A 21908-nucleotide genomic window follows, 5' to 3' on the forward strand; every position below is an offset into this window, starting at 1 on the left:
CAAACCAACACACAGAAGAAACCCACAAAACCAGCATGGCAACACAGGCTACAGATCAGAATAGAAAAACTGAGAAAAGACATCGGACAGCTAACACAATTTATAAGAAATGAAATATCAGACAAGAAACAAAAAAGGTTAGGTAAAATCTCACAACAAGAAGCGATAGAGCAGTTAGATGAAAAGAAGCAGAAGTTACAAGCATTGGCCAAACGACTTAGAAGATACAAAAAAAGTGAAAATAGAAGGAAACAAAACCAAACATTCAACACAAACCAAAAGAAATTTTACCAGACAATAGATAACACACACATTAAAATAGACAATCCACCAAACGTAATAGACATGGAACACTTCTGGAGCAACATATGGTCAAAACCGGTACAACATAACAGACATGCACGGTGGATACAAACAGAAACAGACACATACAAGATGATACCGCAAATGCCTGAAGTGATAATTTTGCAACATGAAGTCACCCGAGCAATTAATTCTACGCACAATTGGAAAGCCCCTGGAAAAGATAAAATAGCACATTCCTGGCTGAAGAAGTTCACCTTAACACATTCACATCTAACTAAATTATTTAGCAGTTACATTGCAGACCCATACACAGTCCCTGATACACTTACACAAGGAATAACTTATCTGAAACCTAAAGATCAAGCAAACCCAGCAAAATATCACCCCATAACATGCCTACCAACAATATACAAAATATTAACTTCAGTCATTACACAGAAATTAATGACACATACAACACAGAACAAAATTATAAATAATGAACAAAAAGGCTGCTGCAAAGGAGCATGAGGATTTAAAGAGCAACTGATAATAGATGCAGAGGTGACATATCAAGCTAAAACTAAACAGAAGTTGCTACACTACGCATACATTGATTACCAAAAAGCTTTTGATAGTGTACCCCACTCATGGTTACTACAAATATTGGAAATATACAAAGTAGATCCTAAATTGATTCAGTTCCTAAACTTAGTAATGAAAAATTGGAAAATCACACTTAATATCCAAACAAATTCAAATAATATCACATCACAGCCAATACAGATTAAGTGTGGAATATACCAAGGAGACTCATTAAGTCCTTTCTGGTTCTGCCTTGCTCTGAACCCACTATCTAACATGCTAAATAATACAAATTATGGATATAATATTACTGGAACATACCAATACAAAATCACACATTTGCTATACGTGGATGATCTAAAACTACTGGCAGCAACAAATCAACAACTCAACCAACAAGAAGATTACTTATTGGACAACCACAGCGACTGCATAGAAGCGATGGAAAAAACAGATGCCTATAAATATCTAGGATACAGACAAAAAATATGAATAGATCATACAAATATTAAAGAAGAACTAAAAGAAAAATATAGACAAAGACTAACAAAAATACTGAAAACACAATTGACAGCAAGAAACAAGACAAAAGCTATAAATACTTATGCTATACCAATATTGACCTACTCACTTGGAGTAGTGAAATGGAGTAACACAGACCTAGAAGCACTCAATACACTTACACGATCACAATGCCACAAATATAGAATACATCACATACATTCAGCAACAGAAAGGTGCACATTAAGCAGAAAGGAAGGAGGAAGGGGGATTTATCGACATAAAAAACCTACATTATGGACAGGTAGAAAATTTAAGAGAATTCTTTCTAGAACGAGCAGAAACTAGCAAAATACACAAAGCAATCACTCATATAAATACATCGCCTACACCATTGCAATTTCATAACCACTTCCACAACCCTTTAGTTCACGTAACATCAACAGAGACGAAGTAAGTAAATTGGAAAAAGAAAACAAAGAAACGGCAATATATACAGTGAGACGGAAGGATTCATGATTGCAATACAGGATCAAACAATAAACACCAGATATTACAGCAAGCATATTATTAAAGATCCCAATACCACAACAGATAAATGCAGACATTGCAAACAACAAATAGAAATAGCAGATCACATCACAAGCGGATGTACAATAATAGCAGATACAGAATACACCAGAAGATATGACAATGTAGCAAAAATAATACATCAACAACTTGCCATACAACGTAAACTAATAAAACAACACGTTCCCACATACAAGTATGCACCACAAAATGTACTGGAGAATGATGAATACAAATTATACTGGAACAGAACCATTATAACAGATAAAACTCCCATAACATGCCTACCAACAATATACAAAATATTAACTTCAGTCATTACACAGAAATTAATGACACATACAACACAGAACAAAATTATAAATAATGAACAAAAAGGCTGCTGCAAAGGAGCATGAGGATTTAAAGAGCAACTGATAATAGATGCAGAGGTGACATATCAAGCTAAAACTAAACAGAAGTTGCTACACTACACATACATTGATTACCAAAAAGCTTTTGATAGTGTACCCCACTCATGGTTACTACAAATATTGGAAATATACAAAGTAGATCCTAAATTGATACAGTTCCTAAACATAGTAATGAAAAATTGGAAAATCACACTTAATATCCAAACAAATTCAAATAATATCACATCACAGCCAATACAGATTAAGTGTGGAATATACCAAGGAGACTCATTAAGTCCTTTCTGGTTCTGCCTTGCTCTGAACCCACTATCTAACATGCTAAATAATACAAATTATGGATATAATATTACTGGAACATACCAATACAAAATCACACATTTGCTATACGTGGATGATCTAAAACTACTGGCAGCAACAAATCAACAACTCAACCAACAAGAAGATTACTTATTGGATAACCACAGCGACTGCATAGAAGCGATGGAAAAAACAGATGCCTATAAATATCTAGGATACAGACAAAAAATATGAATAAATAATACAAATATTAAAGAAGAACTAAAAGAAAAATATAGACAAAGACTAACAAAAATACTGAAAACACAATTGACAGCAAGAAACAAGACAAAAGCTATAAATACTTATGCTATACCAATATTGACCTACTCACTTGGAGTAGTGAAATGGAGTAACACAGACCTAGAAGCACTCAATACACTTACACGATCACAATGCCACAAATATAGAATACATCACATACATTCAGCAACAGAAAGGTGCACATTAAGCAGAAAGGAAGAAGGAAGGGGGATTTATCGACATAAAAAAACCTACATTATGGACAGGTAGAAAATTTAAGAGAATTCTTTCTAGAACGAGCAGAAACTAGCAAAATACACAAAGCAATCACTCATATAAATACATCGCCTACACCATTGCAATTTCATAACCACTTCCACAACCCTTTAGTTCACGTAACATCAACAGAGACGAAGTAAGTAAATTGGAAAAAGAAAACACTACATGGCAAGCACCTGTATCATCTAACACAGCCCCACATCGATCAAGACACATCCAACACATGGCTAAGAAACGGCAATATATACAGTGAGACGGAAGGATTCATGATTGCAATACAGGATCAAACTATAAACACCAGATATTACAGCAAGCATATTATTAAAGATCCCAATACCACAACAGATAAATGCAGACTTTGCAAACAACAAATAGAAATAGCAGATCACATCACAAGCGGATGTACAATACTAGCAGATACAGAATACACCAGAAGATATGACAATGTAGCAAAAATAATACATCAACAACTTGCCATACAACGTAAACTAATAAAACAACACGTTCCCACATACAAGTATGCACCACAAAATGTACTGGAGAATGATGAATACAAATTATACTGGAACAGAACCATTATAACAGATAAAACAACACCACATAACAGACCTGACATCATACTCACCGATAAAAGGAAGAAATTGACACAACTAATCAAAATATCCATACCCAATACAACAAATATACAGAAGATAACAGGAGAAAAAATTGAAAAATACATCCAACTGGCTGAGGAAGTCAAGGACATGTGGCATCAGGATACAGTTGACATTATAGCAATTATACTGTCAACTACAGGAGTCATACCACACAATATCCACCAGTAGATCAACGCGATACAGTTACATCCAAACGTATATATACAACTACAGAAATCTGTAATTATTGATACATGTTCAATTACTCGAAAGTTCCTAAATGCAATGTAACATATACCGTACACTTAAAAGGAAGTCACACTTGATCAAGGTCCGTGATACTTTCCATTTTTAACCAGACATAATGTCTGAGAAAGGAAAAATGATGATGATAATAATAATAATAATAACAACAATAATATTACACAGAACTTCACTAAAGAAAATTTAATATTTTAATATTCATGCAGGTTATATTAGGAACAACAGACATTTCCACCAAAAAGTAATTCTCAAAAACTATCTGTCCATCTGCCCCTATCACATTCTTTCCTTCTTACTCACTGCAGTTTGGACACAAGCCGGTGATGTGTGTTTTGCATAAATGTTTATTACACTTTCCACACAACATTTTTTTTTTAATTATTATTATTATTAACATTGCATGAAGGACAGAACTTACAGCGTGCACGTTTAACAGAGTTTTTTATTGTAACTGATTTAGCCACACCAGCCAGTCCTTCTGGGTTTTGGATGCTCCTAACCATTCTCAAAGACTCTTCTGTTCTTGAAAAATGCTTCGATGATGCAATACGCTCTGCAACCAGTGACTTCCCAAGTACATCCAAAAATATGATCCTTCTAATCAATTACCTTGCATTCCAGTTAGGGGCAATCAAAGTCCACAAGACATATACATTAAGAGCAGCAATATCAAGAATATTGTCGAAAACTACCGTGGGCCATCTGATCGAGTGTGTCTTCAGCCCCTTTAGTTGAATTATAATCTAAAATCATTTTTGGCTTCTTATCAGCCCTGCACAATAGTACACCATGAATGCTTGCCACAAGGTTGAAGGATCAGTAACAAGTACTACAGGATAACCCAGAAGTCCGTTAAAATTTGAAAGTGTACTGTCTCACGGAATAATGTTGGTGGTGAGGTAAAACTTGACACAGACGCCTGAAATGTCATGAGGTTTTTTTGAAACCCAAACGAGTGCAAAAACCGGTGAACAGGTGGCGCTGAACATCAGTGAGTCAGTGACGCTCCTTGAGAATAGCGTATAAAATGTCAGCATTATGATTGCGAGGTACGCTGTTTTGTTACAGAATTGTGCCATCCCCCTGGCCAGTAAATATCTACTCAAAAGTATGACTTTTTCTTGTGTATATTAATGACCTGTCATATGTTACATTACCAGATGAAGTTTGTGTTATTTGCAGATGATACAACATTGCAATAAATAGTAAATCAAATATAAATTTAGAAAGCACAGCTAATCAAATTTTTACTGACATTAATAAGTGGTTAATAGCCAATTCTCTGTCATTAAACTTTGAAAAGACCCACTATATGCAGTTCAGAACTTCCAAGAGATTTCCTTCTTGTGTGTATAAAATATAATGATATGGAAATAGAAGAAGTTGAGAGTGTAAAATTCTTGGGATTACAACTTGATAATAAATTCAGTTGGGAGCAACATACTAACGAACTGCTAAAGTGCCTAAACAAGTCTGTATTTGCAATACGAATGATGTTAGACATAGGAGATATATATATAAATAACTGGAATATTTTGCTTATTTTCACTGCATTATGTCATATGGTATCATATTTTGGGGTAACTCCACAAACTGAGAAAAAATTTTTAGAGTACAGAAGCGTATAATAAGAGTAATGTGTAGTGTAAATCCAAGATCATGTCGAAACCCATTCCAAGAATTGGGCATGCTAACCACAGCTTCTCAGTATATTTACTCATTAATGAAGTTTGTTGTAAATAATACATCTCTTTATCCAACTAACTGCTTAGAACACAGTATCAATACTAGGAATAAGAACAAGATACATAAAGATTTTAATCACTTACTATTTGCCCAGAAAGGAGTCCAGTATTCAGCAATGCATATTTTCAGTAAGTTACCAGCAACAATTAAGAGTTTAGTTTCAGACAAGGCACAATTTAAACATAATTTAAAAGAATTTTTGGTAGCCAACTCCTATCCCATCTATGAATTTCTCAACTAGTGCAGTAGACCATTTTAATGAAAATATATTATACTTTAATTTTTGACAATATTTGGTTGTAACAACCAAGTAACTACCTAGTGCGTGAATGATGGATGTATGAAAAGCAGATGTAAGTCTTAAATCTGTAAATAGTGGAAGTTTAATTTTAAATCTTGTACATAATCTGACTATTCTTCACTGAGTATCACTGAAATGAATAATTTACTTTAATTTTTAACACTACCTGGTTGTAATAATCATGTTACTAGCTACTGTATGAATGATGGATTTATTGAAAGCAGATGTAAGTATTAAACCTGTAAATATTAGAATTTTAATTTTAATTCATGTACATAATTTTACTGTTTATTGACTGAGGATCATTAAAATTAATGAAACTCGTAGTTTTCCTAATAACATTTTTGCAATGTGTTTATCTGATATTTTCCACACCCAGAAGGATCCCCTCTTTTTGTGGGTCTATGGAATGAATAATTAAATCTTATCTTATCTTGTGTAGGATGACACTCCGCCCTATACTGCTACACGCATAGATCTCTTGTGCGGATAGCTTGGTGAGGCTCGCCCGTGCAAAGGATCTGGGAGATGTGTTATTTTCTACCGGATTTGTCGATACCAAATCTAATGAGGGAGGTTGTAAATGTTTTCTTATATTTTTGTCAGAATATTTTTTTGTGAATTGTAATTTGCCTTACTTTATGCTAATTTGCTTATATGTTTGAGAGTGACAGCATATTGATCAATGTGACGAAGAATATCAAAGAGACTGGTTACAAGTGGAAGCTTGTGTGTTGTGTAAAATGTCTTTGACGCTGGAGTCGTCTTTGACCGTAGTCAGTCGGCAGTGAACTCTCGGTGTGTATGACAGTGGAACAATGTGCAGGTCGCCGTTATAATAATTTGCAAGTGAACAGGAAAAATAAATTATGTAACTACTTTTTTTATATAAACATCAAGAAGGAACCACATTCGAAGAAATGGTATTTGAAGCACCAAAAATGAGGCAAACGCATTGAACCAGGTCATTTCTTCAGCCGATGAAACAGCATTGTGGAATAATACATTCACTAGACGACTGAAGCCAACACAGAAAAGTCAAATATCATCTTATAAACATTTCATGGAAAATTGAGTACTGTCACAAAATATGCTAAATTCAAGTATATAAAAATAGTGAGCATATTTCACCCGCTGAGCCGCCGCTTCCATCATGCTTTGCCTGGCAGGTCCCCATACCTCAATCCATGCAATAACTGGTTACAGGGTTACCAAAAGTCGCAATCATACGATCTCATCAGGGATGATAGCATCTGACAGCAATTTTGCACCATACCTACTGATATGCTGTACAGTGCTGTTCCCAACATTGTTCCTAGATCACAAGTGTTGTTGAATGAAGGCCGACACCTTTAACATTGCTATAAAGAACATCGTCTTTGCTACACATCAACTGTTATGTTAATTATTGCTTTTGTATCATATGAAGCACCTTCTGTTGGTCATTTTGTGCACTTTTATTTGGTTTCAATAAAACCTCATGTCTTTTCAAGCATGTGTGTCAATTTTTAAAACTCTACCTACCAAGGGTGCCCATGCCCATGGGCACGGGAAGGGAGCCACTCCCTCCCCAGCTCTCAGGCAAAGGCAAAGAAAAAGAACATAAGAAAATGATTTAAAAGTCGGTATTATGTAGGTGTTTAACTGTGACTAACTGGTCCTATTTACAAGTCACCATTCACCTTTCTAAACATTAAAAATACTCAATACCTCCAGGTATAGCCCCTCCCTATACAAATTACCTTATGGACACCCTTGCTGCCTAGACTATTCCGTGAACTACTAAATAGATACAAAAGCTCCCGCCTACCACAGTAGTGCAAGTTTATATGCCTACCAGGTCCGTAGATGGTGAAGAGATGGAAGAAATGTGATGATGATGTTTGGTTTGTGGGGCATTCAGCTGCACGGTTATTAGCACCCAAACAAATTCCCAACCTTTGCTCAGCCCAATCTCGCCACTTTCATGAATGATGAGAACAACACAAACACCCAGTCATCTCGAGGCAGGTGAAAATCCCTGACCCCGCTGGGAATCGAACCTGGGAGCCCGTGCTCGGGAAGTGAGAACGCGACTGTGAAACCACGAGCTGCAGACGCTGGAAGAAATGTACGATGCAATAAAAGAAATTACTCAGATAGTGAAGGGAGACAAAAATTTAATAGTCATGGGGGACTAATTCGATAGTAGGAAAAGGAAGAGAGGGAAAAGATAGGTGAATATGGGCTAGGGGTAAGGAATGAAAGAGGAAGCTGCCTGGTAGAATTTTGCACAGAGCAAAACTTAATCATGGCTAACACTTTGTTTAAGAATCATGAAAGAAGGTTGTACATGTGGAAGAGGCCTGAAGACACTGGAAGGTTTCAGACAGATTATATAATGGTAAGACAGAGATTTAGGAACCAGGTTTTCAATTATAAGACATTTCCTGGGGCAGATGTGGACTCTGGCCACAATTTAATGGTTATAAACTGTAGATTAAAACACATGAAAAGTGCAAAAAGGTAGGAATTAAAGGATATAGGACCTGGATAAACTGGAAGAACCAGAGGTTGTAGAGAATTTCAGAAAGAGTGTTAGGGAACGATTGACAAAAACGGATGAAAGAAATACAGTAGAAGAAGAACGGGTAGCTTTGAGAGATGAAACAACGAAGGTAGCAGAGGATCACATAGGTAAAAACACAAGGGCTAGCGGAAATCCTTGAGTAACAGAAGAGGTACTGAATTTAATTGATGAAAGGAGAAAATATAAAAATGCACTAAATGAAGCAGGCGAAAAGGAATACAAAAATCTCAAAAATGAGATCAAAAGACAGAGCAAAATAGATAAGCGTGGATGGCTAGAGGGCAAATGTAAGTATGTAAAAGTATATATCACTAGGGGTAAGATAGATACTGCCTACAGCCAAATTAAAGAGACCTTCGGAGAAGAGAGACCACCTCTAAGAATATCAAGAGCTCAGATGGAAAACCAGTCCTAAGCAAAGAAGGGTAAGCAGAAAGGTGGAAGGAGTCTATAGAGGGTCTATATAAGGGCGATGTAATCTCAAATAAAGCAGGTGTTGACAGGTGTGAAAATTACAGAACTATCAGTTTAATAAGCCATGGCTGCAAAATACATACACAAATTATTTACAGATGAATGGAAAGACTTGAAGTCGACCTCAGGGAAGATCAGTCTCGATTCCATAGAAATGTTGGAACAAGCTAGGCAATACTGCCCCTATGAATTCTCATAGGAGACAGGTTAAGGAAAGGCAAACCTACATTTATAGCATTTGTAGATTTAGAGAAAGCTTTTCACAGTATTGACTGAAATACTCTATTTCAAATTCTAAAGGTGGTAGGGATAAAATAAAGGGAGCGAAAGGCTATTTACAATTTGTACAGAAAACAGATGGCAGTTATAAGAGTCGAGGGGCATGAAAGGGAAGCAGTGGTTGAGAAGGGAGTGAAACAGGGTTGTAGTCTACCCCGATGTTATTCAGTCTGTATATTGAGCAAGCAATGAAGGAAACAAAAAAAAAATTTGGAGTAGGAATTAAAATCCACAGAGACGAAATAAAAGGTTTGAGGTTTGCTGACGACATTGTAGTTCTGTCAGAAACAGCAAATGACCTGGACGAGCAGCTGACCGGAATTAACAGTGTCTTGAAAGGAGGATATAATATGAACATCAACAAAAGCAAAACAAGGATAATGGAATGTAGTCAAATTAAATCAGGTGATGATGAGGGAATTAGATTAGGAAATGAGACGCTTAAAGTAGTAAATAAGTTTTGCTATTTGGGGAGCAAAATAACTGATGATGTTTGAAGTAGAGAGGATATAAAAATGTAGACTGGCTACATCATAAAAAGTGTTCCTGAAGAAGAGAAATTTGTTAACATCGAGTATAATGTTCAAATGTGTGTGAAATCTTATGGGACTTAACTGCTAAGCTTACACACTACTTAACCTAAATTATTCTAAGGACAAACACACACACTCATGCCCGAGAGAGGACTCGAATCTCCGCCGGGACCAGCTGCACAGTCCATGACTGCAGTGCCTTAGAAACATCGAGTATAGATTTAAGTGTCAGGAAGTCTTTTCTAAAAGTATTTGTATGGAGTCTAGCCATGCATGAAGTGAAACATGGGCAATAAACAGTGTAGACAAGAATATAATAGAAGTTTTCGAAACATGGTGCTACAGAAGAATGCTGAAGATTAGATAGGTAGATCACATACTGATGAAGAGGTACTGAACAGAATTGGGGAGAAGAGGATTCTGTGGCACAACATGACTAGAAGAAGGAATTGGTTGGTAGGACTAGGGCACGTTCTGAGGGATCAAGGGATCACCAATTTAATATTGGAGGGCAGAGTGGAGAGTAAAAATCGTAGATAGAGACCAAGAGATGAATACACTAGCATATTCAGAAGGATGTAGTTGCAGTAGTTATTCGGAGATGAAGAGGCTTGCACAGGATAGAGTAGAATGGACAGCTGCATTGAACCATTCTGTGGACTCAAGACCACAACAACTAAATTTTCAAATGTTAACAGAATTTTTTTATGACCCTGTACTTCCAAATTCAGCGCCGAAACGCCCAGATGTGTCACAAATCAAGCCATGGCCTTTGCTCATGACAATGGACCTAATCACATTTCGTCGCTTTTTCGTGATTTTTTACCAAAAACATGACTGTAATGGAGCTCCAGAACAAATATATTCCTAGGTGTGGCCCTCTTTGACTTCTTTCCGTTTGCAAAACTAAAGAAAACCTTTAAGAGACGTTTCATCAATGAAGATGAGATTAAATATGCATTGTAGGGAGAGATAAAAGATATCCCAGTTCCAGAAGTGTTTCGGGGATTGGAAAAGTGTATAATATCTAATGGGGAATATTTTGAAGGGGATAACAGTAATGTAGAGGAATAAATGAAATTACTTCCAAAAAAGACAGTCGCATTATATTTTGTTTAAACCTTGTGCGTAAAATTATAAGTGGTTCCAGTGAAGACTTTTTCTTTTTGGGTTGTGTCCGCCTCTGGTAGCTGAGTGGTCAGCGCGACGGAATGTCATACATAATGACCCGGGTTCGATTCCCGGATGGGTCGAAGATTTCCTCCACTCAGGGACTGAGTGTTGTGTTGTCCTTATCATCATTTCATCCCCATAGACACGGAAGTCGCCGAAGTGGCGTCCACTCGAATGACTTGCACCAGGCGAACGGTCTACCCAACGGGAGGCCCTAGCCACACGGCATTTCCCTATTGGGGTCACGACCCTCCCACCTCCCCACTCGTTGGATCCGCGCCTGATTGTGTAGGGTCAGGTGATTGCGTGGTACTAGTTCCACATCATCCACAGCGATCCAAAGCAACCAGTGTGCCCTTTCAACGGGGGTGGCCAGTACATTGTGGGGTGAGCTTATTTGCTAATTTGTTTTGGTGGGGCGACTGACCATAGCTGGTGCCAGGCGTGGAAGGCTTGCTCGGGCACGGCATCGAGGTGGCAGCCCTGCAGGTAGAGCACGCGCACGGCGGCGGCGGCGGGCGCACCGGGCAGCAGCGCCTGCAGGCCGGCGCCGCCCCCGCCCTCGCCCCCGCAGCCAGACACGTTCACCAGCAGCGCGCCCTCCGGCAGCTCGGCGGGGATGGCCGACAGGTGGGGACAGTCGACGCGCAGCCCGCCGGGCCCGCACTCGCAGTCCGTAGGGCACTTCTGCAACACCACGGTTACACACCTTCAAAACATGGTCCAAATGGCTCTGAGCACTATGGGACTTAACTTCTGAGGTCATCAGTCCCCTAGAACTTGTTGTTGTTGTTGTTGTTGTTGTTGTTGTGGTCCTCAGTCCTGAGACTGGTTTGATGCAGCTCTCCATGCTACTCTATCCTGTGCAAGCTTCTTCATCTCCTAGTACCTACTGCAGCCTAAATCCTTCCGAATCTGTTTAGTGTATTCATCTCTTGGTCTCCCTCTACGATTTTTACCCTCCACGCTGCCCTCCAATACTAAATTGGTGATCCCTTGATGCCTCAGAACATGTCCTACCAACCGATCCCTTCTTCTGGTCAAGTTGTGCCACAAACTTCTCTTCTCCCCAATCCTATTCAATACTTCCTCATTAGTTATGTGATCTACCCATCTAATCTTCAGTATTCTTCTGTAGCACCACATTTCGAAAGCTTCTATTCTCTTCTTGTCTAAACTATTTATCGTCCATGTTTCACTTTCATACATGGCTACACTCCATACAAATACTTTCAGAAACGACTTCCTGACACTTAAATCTATACTCGATTTTAACAAATTTCTCTTTTTCAGAAACGTTTTCCTTGCCATTGCCAGTCTACATTTTATATCCTCTCTACTTCGACCATCATCAGTTATTTTGCTCCCCAAATAGCAAAACTCCTTTACTACTTTAAGTGTCTCATTTCCTAATCTAATTCCCTCAGCATCACCCGACTTAATTCGGCTACATTCCAGTATCCTCGTTTTGCTTTTGTAGATGTTCATCTTATATACTCCTCTCAAGACACTGTGCATTCCATTCAACTGCTCTTCCAGGTCCTTTGCTGTCTCTGACAGAATTACAATGTCATCGGCGAACCTCAAAGTTTTTATTTCTTCTCCATGGATTTTAATACCTACTCCGAACTTTTCTTTTGTTTCCTTTACTGCTTGCTCAATATACAGATTGAATAACATCGGGGAGAACTTAGAACTACTTAAACCTACCTAACCTAAGGACATCACACACATCCATGGCCGAGGCAGGATTCGAACCTGCGACCGTAGTGGTCGCGCGGTTCCAGACTGTAGCGCCTAGAACCGCTCGGCCACCTCGGCCGGCTACACACCTTCACTCGCTGCACCCTGACACGTGACAACTGGCCCACAGCACTTTCACTCTCTCCGCATCAGAACAGTTTCTATTAGGCGAGACTAGACAGCCACATAGGAAGGGCGGACATTAATTTCAAATTAAACCGCGAAAAAATAGAGCAGGTGAGGAGAAAAAATGAAAAAGAGAAAAAATTAAAACGCCGAATTGCTTTTCAAATGCATGCGGAACAGTTGCTTAACAAGTCTTTACTTTTTGAATAGTGTATACAGAAAACCTACACACACCGATTTGTACCTAAAATGCCTTCAGTTGCCACCACAGCTGCCAGCGTGAAGGCGTTCTGCGCACACTTCGTCACAGGGCACGATCGATCTGCGATCAGGAGAGCCTTCCAGCAGAACTGCACACCTAGAGACAACATTTCGGAAAAATGGGTACAACCAGAAGCAAACAAGACACGCACTCAGACAGACTGCGCCAAGAGAACAAGAAGAAGAAACAGAAGAACACAAGTCGTTTTCGTGCATTCCGTTTGTCGGAAACACCTCAAGAAAAATCGGCAGAATCCCGGGGAAACACAATGTGAAATGTGTATTCCGACCCCCTGCAAAAACCTTGACTCTACTGGGTTCAATGAAAGATGACCTAGTCCTTCGAAAACCAGGCGTTTATCAATTACCCTGTCAGTGCGGAAAATCATATATTGGGGAGACAGTCCGCACTATAAAGAGAGGTGTCGCGAACACAAGCGCCGTACTGAATTACGCCAGGCCATTAAATCAGCCGTGACTGACCATTGTATAAACACTGGCCATACTATGGACTATGAAAAAACAAAAATACTCTGTCAATCCTCCTACTTCTGGGACTGTGTTACTAAAGAGGCCATCGAAATCCGACTACAGGACGATCTAATTAATAAAGACAGCGGCCTTCAACTTAGTCAGACTTGGAACCCTGCACTCAGCCTGGAGAGAAAGATGCGGTCCCAGAAATAGAGGACCGCCCCAGACGGCGGCAGCAGGGGACTGCAGACCCCAGTTCAGACCCAGGCGCCGCTTCCCCCACCAACTCCTGTAGCCGCCGCATCGGCCGCACTAAAGACACCACGAGAGGAACGGTGGAGGGGGTAACGGCTAGTATATATAGGGCGCCGAGAGGAACAGCACAGCATTCGTCAGGAACCACCTGAAGATGGCAGCGTGTACGTCTGCCGAAATATTGTGGTGAAATTACGACGCTACCCGATCGGATACCCGAGAACTGTTCAAATTGGAAATACGCCTGGAAAACTTCAGATCGCATATCAAGTCTTTACTTTCTTCGACCAAAGTGCTTGCTGAAAAAAAAAAAAAAGGTTTATTCCTCATTCTATAAATATTTCAATTAAAACAATGACCTAATAATATCACGATTATCCAGATGACCAAATTTGATGCCTCGGCATGTCTCCCGTTAGTGTAGCATAATTTCTAAATTTAAAAAAAATTCATTTGCACCAGAAAATAGTTTCACACTTTTATTAGTTCATTTTCTTGGAATTAACTAAAATACGTAACTGAAGCCAAATTTGGTTGCACTGGCATACTCAGTTGAGTTCTGGTTTAAAGTGTTGAGTACTGTCTTCCTACTTCAGTTATTTTCGGAAATTTTAAAAAACTGAGGTCAGAAACTAAGAAACCGAGGACATCTGTTGTCCTCAATCAGTTTTCAAGGAATTGAGAACTAAGCATGAAAAACTGAGGACTGTTCGTAGAAACTGAGGACGTCTGGTCATCTTAGTTTAATGATTAAAAATATACATACACCAAAAAAAGTTCTGCATCACCCTTTTTCCCAGAACTCCTGAAGACAGACGTTGACTGTGGATGTTGTATCATAGACACAGTCCCTTGGACTGTTCACAGATGTCACTAAACACGCCCAAATATGTAAACAGCCATGTATGAGCAGCACGTGTTAGACGGAGGGGTCCGATAGCCAACCAGTTTCCGTCATTCCACCAGGAAGGAGGTACACGACTAGTGTTGTCTATAGTTCAACCATACTTGGACTGTCAGTACCGCCGTTCGATCATGTCCAGGCGTCTCGGAGTGAACCAAATCGATGTTGTTCGGACATGGAGGAGATACAGAGAGACAGGAACTGTCGATGACATGCCTCGCTCACGCCGACCCGGGGCTATTACTGCAGTGGATGGCGGCTACCTACGGATTATGGCTCGGAGGAACCCTGACAACAACGCCACCATGTTGAATAATGCTTTTCGTGCAGCCACAGGACGTCGTGCTACGACTCAAATTGTGGGCAATAGGCTGCATGATGCGCAACTTCATTCCCGACGTCCATGGGGAGGTCCATCTTTCCAACCACGACACCATGCAGCGCGGTACAGATGAGTCCAACAACATGCCAAATGGACTGCTCAGGACTGACATCACGTTCTCTTCACCGATAAGTGTCGCATATGCCTTCAACCAGATAATCCTAGGAGACGTGTTTGGAGGCAACCAGGTCACGGTGAACGCCTTAGACACACTGTCCAGCGAATACAGCGAGGCGGAGGTTCCTTGCTGTTTTGGGGTGGCATTATGTGGGGCCGACGTACGCCGCTGGTGGTCATGGAAGCCCATAACGGCTCTGAACGATACTTGAATGCCATCCTCCGACCGATAGTGCAACAATATCGGCAGCATACTCGCGAGACATTCCTCTTCATGGACGACAATTCGCGCCCCCATCGTGCACATCTTGTGAATGACTTCCTTCAGGATAAAGACATCGCTTGACTAGAGTGGCCAGCATGTTCTCCAGAGATGAACCCTATCGAACATGCCTGGGATAGATTGAAAAGGGCTGTTTATAGACGACGTGACCCACCAACCACTACTGAGGGATCTACGTCGAATTGCCGTTGAGGAGTGGGACAATCTGGACCAACAGTGCCGGTAGCTATGGCCGAGCGGTTCTAGGCGCTTCAGTCCGGAACCGCGCTGCTGCTACGGTCGCAGGTTCGAATCCTGCCTCGGGTATGGATGTGTGTGGTGTCCTTAGGTCGGTTAGGTTTAAGTAGTTCTAAGTCTAGGGGACTGATGACCTCAGATGTTAAATCCCTTAGTGCTTAGAACCATTTGAACCATTCTGGACCAACAGTGCCTTGATGAACTTGTGGATAGTATGCCACGACGAATACAGGCATGCCTCAATGCAAGAGGACGTGCTACTGGGTATTAAAGGTACCGGTGTGTACAGCAATCTGGACCACCACCTCTGAAGGTCTCGCTGTATGGTGGTATAACATGAAATGTGTGGTTTTCATGAGCAATAAGAAGGGCGGAAATGATGTTTATGTTGATCTCTATCCCAGTTTTCTGTACAGGTTCCGGAACTCTCCGAAACGAGGTGATGCAAAACTTTTTTTGATGTGTGCAATAGGAGATTTGCATTGTTGTGCCGTTGGTTGGACGCTGGTTGTTGTGGAGGGGAGGGGGGATATCGGGGAGACCGATGGTAGCAAAAAGAGAGGACGCGATTTTTCGATTCTCGCCTAGGGCGGCAGAGCACCTAACAACAACGCCCCTGCTCCTCATGTGATGCAATTCTGCTCAACTCGTCGCACTTCTCATAAATCAGAGATAGATTACGACCACTCGAACCATTACAAAACGTATGCTTGAGACGGAAACTGTTTTTGTTCCTCATGACAAATTTTACGCAACAAAAGTTGGTTCCTATGTAACCTAACACTAAGTTATTCCCGGCTTTACCAGTATGTATTGGAAGCCAGAAGTAACTCCGATTCGCGGTGACATAATGTGTTTTGTGTGGGGGGATAGGTTGCATCCACATGTTCTGCAAAGACAGAGATAACACAAGCCTGTCGCAGTTAAGATCAGCTATGCCTTCTGAAGCAATTCATGTATTTCAGTCGAATCAGAAGATTGAAATACCTCGATCATTAGTTTCACTACAGGATTATTAACTAACTAAAATACTGATAAAGATATACTAATAACTTTCATAATACTTTGCCAAGACGAAGTCCAATTAAAGTTTCGTAGTTCTCTGATCAAACGGAAACCTTTGGTATACACCCACATCACAATAACATTCAGTTATTGCAGTGATTTTTGTTTTATATGTTATCAGTCCTTCCAAATCCTTTCAACCTAATTTAGTTGGTATATTACAAACATGATTTGCACGCCATTAGAACCAGCAACTTGCGAGGGACGCCCAGTGTCATGTAGATGCAATGAACTATCTGCATAACTGGCCATCAAAATACCTTAAAATTACACAATACTTAATTTGAGCCATGGCACACGTCATGATTCCGACGTAGGGCTTGTTTCACGCCACAGAAATGGCGCCACAAGCTATTACAATAAAAGCAACAGATTCTAACGATAGAGGCGGAGGAGGGCACTTGCCAGTAACACTTCCGTGGGCGGTTGTTGCAGTGCGAGTCTTAGCATGCTATCGACAGCTGCAGATGTGCATATCTTCTCACGTTGGCGCTGTATTGTTTTGCTCAGCCTGAAGTTGGCAACGCCGATGCAGCAAGGAAGTTTAGTGCATCAACTGTGATTTTGGAAACCAAATAAACAAACATCACGCAAAGTGTTTTAAATGACAAAGTTTAAAAGGTCACCTCAAGCATAATAACGGATTCATGGACCTGCAACCCTGGACACCCAGCGACAACAAGGTAAGTATAGCCACAGGAGCTGTTGATTTGGAAATCTGCGTTATATGTGGGGGCTCTAATTAATGATATTTTTTATTAGCTATAAAGTAGATTTCGCTTTAGGTTGGCCAGCCACACTTCGCAACACAAGGGCTATCATGGTACCATGCTTTCTCAGGTGTGTCTAAACTTCTTCAGTCTAGAATATGTGCGGTTTGTTCACTGCATCTACGAAACGCTGGGAAACTGTACAAGCTTCATGACAATTAAACGAACAATAACATTTTTATGGTAACCGAAAAGGTAGGCTACTAACGAGACGGGATCACTTGAATAGAAATAAAATTACAAAATAAGATTTAACTTTCAATTACCTTGATTACGTGCCCAGTTAGTCAAATATAATAACGTTTTGGGCACGCTTATGAACGCTACACCAGTACATGAAATTTATCTGTATGCTAGTGGAAGGGGAGACAACACGTCAACAGGGTCTGCAGTGCCGGAGAACTGACAGGACAACGCTGACGTGAGGAAGTTTATGCGAAATTGGTTCAAACATCAAGATAAAGAATTCATTGCAGCCGGAATAGAAAAGCACATAGCCCGTTGGAATGTTCAAGAGGATTATGTTGAAAAGTAGGAAAAATATTGTTTTGTAAAAATAAACGCTTTTTCTCCGGACCAATTTGTCTCTTTAATTATTGAATGACCCTCGTATTAAACTTCTGCCCAGTCGATAGTTCCATTAGCACATTAAACGAAGTCAGATCACGGATGTTAGTCACCACCTGCCTGCCCTGCCTCTACTATCTGATTTCTCTTGTTCTGTTCGAACTTCATTTGGAATGCAGCGTGGAATTACATCTTGCCTTGCAGACCACATACAAGTTGGTGTCAACAGTTCGCCGCCTTAAGCTCCGATGGTTGCTACGGTGTAGTGCGCCATTTGTGGCCCATCGTCTGCATGGCAGTTATTATCCGCGATTATTTCTATCTGGATATGCATCGTGATAATACTAATACTTGCTGATTCACGCAATAGTAAATTTTTTAAATGTTCTCGACACACTTTCCACAGTGTAGAGTGGTATATTGTACTATTAAAAATGAAAACTCATTTATTTTTCTTCGTAATGTAGGTAATAACTTAGGAGCTGGTAGGGCATTCGCCAGCGAAAGCCAGAGGTCTCGATTTCGAGTCTCGGTCCGGCGATTTAATTTGCCAGGAATTTTCGTCCTGTACACACACACACACACACACACACACACACACACACACACACACACACACACTCTTTACATATCATTTACGGATAGTCAGTACCTTAACTAGGACCAATACAGGCAACACGGTAACTGGATTTGGAACTGAAATCACATATATACTACTGCATATGAAATGTTGAATGACTCTGAAGTTTAATACAATATCAAACGAAACGTAAGAGATAAAATTTAAATAAATTTTGGAATTACCAGCTTCGAATGCAAATGGCAGTTTGTACAAGTTCGATATTTTACCAAAAAGTATTATACAATATTTTCGAGCACCTGCATTGCCGGTGAAGTTGCTGTTCTCATAAGCTGTAATTCGAATGCAGTGGAACTGAGATGAGTGTGCGAATGAAGACTGGGGCGGTGTGAACATTTTTCCACATAAGCGACCTTTCATTTAGCGTCCCCGCTCCCCCCCCTTTCCCCTCGTACATTTTCAGCTGTCTCAATTTCCGATACTATTTATGACACGCATTGTATACAAATTTTGCACAACCTCAGCTGTTAACTCAGATACTTCCTGTATAGAAATGTTACAGTTGTGATTCGGCGCTCAAACGGCGGCTTGTGTCGCTTGGGCTTTCAACCGACCTGAATTTGGAGTACGCAGAGGCTTTTTCACGATTCATGTATAGCTGGCGCAGTTTTCATTGTGACTAGACATTAAATATTGTCTAAAACCAATAAAAATTCTCTTCTGTTGGCATTTATAGATAATTCAACTAGCCGTTTTACAAGCATTTCGTCCCAAAACGCGCAGAACTTGCGGCCAACTATTGTCTTATTGACGAAGAATGAGTAATAAATAACACGTACGATACGATTACTAGCTGCCTGCCACACTCCCCACTAATTCTGAATTGCCAACATCGCAAGACTTTGGGCAGATCTCGTTTTCGTGAGTAGCCTCCAAATTTTCTTTTCCAGCGAAGGTAAAGATTTTCCAACAGTTGTTTTAGTGTGGTATCCAGAGTTGACTACCTTATTAGTGCCACATTTCTTAGCCTGCCAGCACTTCATCTATCAAGAGAATCTTCTCCAACTACAGCTTTGTTTGGTCAAGATCAAGAAATAATTTACGAGAAAGACCCTGTTAAGTCCCATAGTGCTCAAAGCCATTTGAGAAAGACCCACAAAAATTGTACTTCAGGCAATACGATTCTACATCAAGCTTAAAGTTTTTTTCTTAGCAGTAAATAGTTGTCTTCAGTAACTACGATGCCTCTTTTTAATTTGCGTAACGCCAACTATGTAACATTTTTGAAGTTAATTAAATTGTTGTAATTAATTATAGTTGCGTCTTATTGGGTTTTTTGTTTTTAAACTGCATTTTTTGGTCGCATTATATTACAACAACCAAGGTTGTATCAGAGTTGGGAGTCGTCGTTTTAAAACTCTCTTTTTGAGCAGTGGTATTCATACTTCAACTGTATGTTTCATTGTGTGCTTCTATCAATTTATACGCTAATTCCAACTTCGCTTTCATGAAACGTGTGTATGGCCATTAACTCTGTATGGGTCCTGTTAACCACACCACGCAAAGCATAAAACGCGGGCGAATTTCTCTCGTGGGCTATATACGTGGACGACGCGTGTTTTATCCCTCTGCACATCACTACGCGCTAGCGTGGGTCGGAGCTCGCCTACTCCGTCCCCTGCTTCCGTTGCAAAGCAACAAACAAAAACACAAAAATCAAAAAGCACAAATAGCAGAAGCAAAAGTGGTGCATGTCTTGGTACTCAGAATGCTGATTGCTTTCCGTTCGGTTACTTTAGAGAGGTACAGTCATAAAAACAATGTTGTAAATTTACTAATACCACGACGACGTAATATCTCGGGCTGTTACTGTTACTGCAACGAAATTCGAAAACTGTACCAATTAAAAACAAATACGCTGGTGGAAAAAATGTATGTGTTAATTCCTAAGGGATCAAACTGCTGAGGTCATCGGTCCCTAGACTTACACAGCCGAGTCCAAGACAGGACTCAAATCTCCGGCGGGAGGGACCGTGCAATCCGTGACATGGCGCCTCAAACCATGCGGCCCCTGGCGGAAAAGAAATCAAAACACCACGGAGTTGTGTGACATAACTGAAAATTTGCAGGCGTGTTTCTATATCTGAAAGATGATTTTTATTCAAATTTCGCTCCAGTCGCATTACAGTGGCGCTAGTACTAGTATCGACACTATGAGAAAGTGTATCAGATCTGCTTTAAATACGCGCCGTAGCGATCGTGACTGTTTGTTACCTATGAGACTGGACGTGGTGAGTTGATTTAGTCGAGAATGCTTTTAAGGCGACAAAGACCTCATCATCAAGACCTCATTGAGGTCGTATAATTGGGCTAAGGGAAGCTGAATATCCTAAAAATAAAAAAGGTTCAAATGGATCTGAGCACTATGGGACTCAATATCTGTGGTCATCAGTCCCCTAGAACTTAGAACTACTTAAACCTAACCAACCTAAGGACATCACACACATTCATGCCCGAGGCAGGATTAGAACCTGCGACCGGAGCGGTCGCGCGGTTCCAGACTGAAGCGCCTAGAACCGCTCGGCCACATCGGCCGGCTGAATATTCCCTTTGCAGAAAGACTTGGCAGGAACGTAGCCATCATGCACGGTTGCTGGCAACGGAGGCCACGAGTGTATACTGTCGCAAGAAGACCGGGCTCTGGATGACCATGTGGCACTACAGAGGCGAAGACCAACATGTTCAGCATCGTACTGCATCTGCAGCACAAATTTGAGCAGCAGTTGGCATCGCAGTGACAAGTCGGTTCCTTCAAGGACAGCTCCGAGCAGACGCCCTGTAAAGTGCATTCCACTGACCCCAAACAACCGCCATTAGCGACTTTTGTGGCGTCAAGCGAGAGCTCATTGAAGGTGAGGGTGGAGGTCTATTCTGTTTATTGTTGAAAGCTGGTTC

General features: G+C 40.5%; 1 protein-coding gene across 6 annotated transcripts in view; it reads right to left on the reverse strand.

Annotated features, from left to right (window-relative positions):
• Positions 1–21908, reverse strand: part of LOC126475484 (leucine-rich repeat-containing protein 15-like) — a 351235-nt gene that overhangs the window by 45793 nt on the left and 283534 nt on the right. For all 6 annotated transcript variants that reach the window (XM_050103383.1, XM_050103384.1, XM_050103386.1 and 3 more), the window contains exon 3: positions 11617–11876. In XM_050103383.1, the coding sequence (XP_049959340.1) occupies positions 11617–11876 (260 nt within the window). The remainder of the gene's footprint in view (positions 1–11616; positions 11877–21908) is intronic.

Source organism: Schistocerca serialis, chromosome 4, assembly GCF_023864345.2.
Source record: "Schistocerca serialis cubense isolate TAMUIC-IGC-003099 chromosome 4, iqSchSeri2.2, whole genome shotgun sequence".
Taxonomy (NCBI): Eukaryota; Metazoa; Arthropoda; class Insecta; order Orthoptera; family Acrididae; genus Schistocerca; species Schistocerca serialis.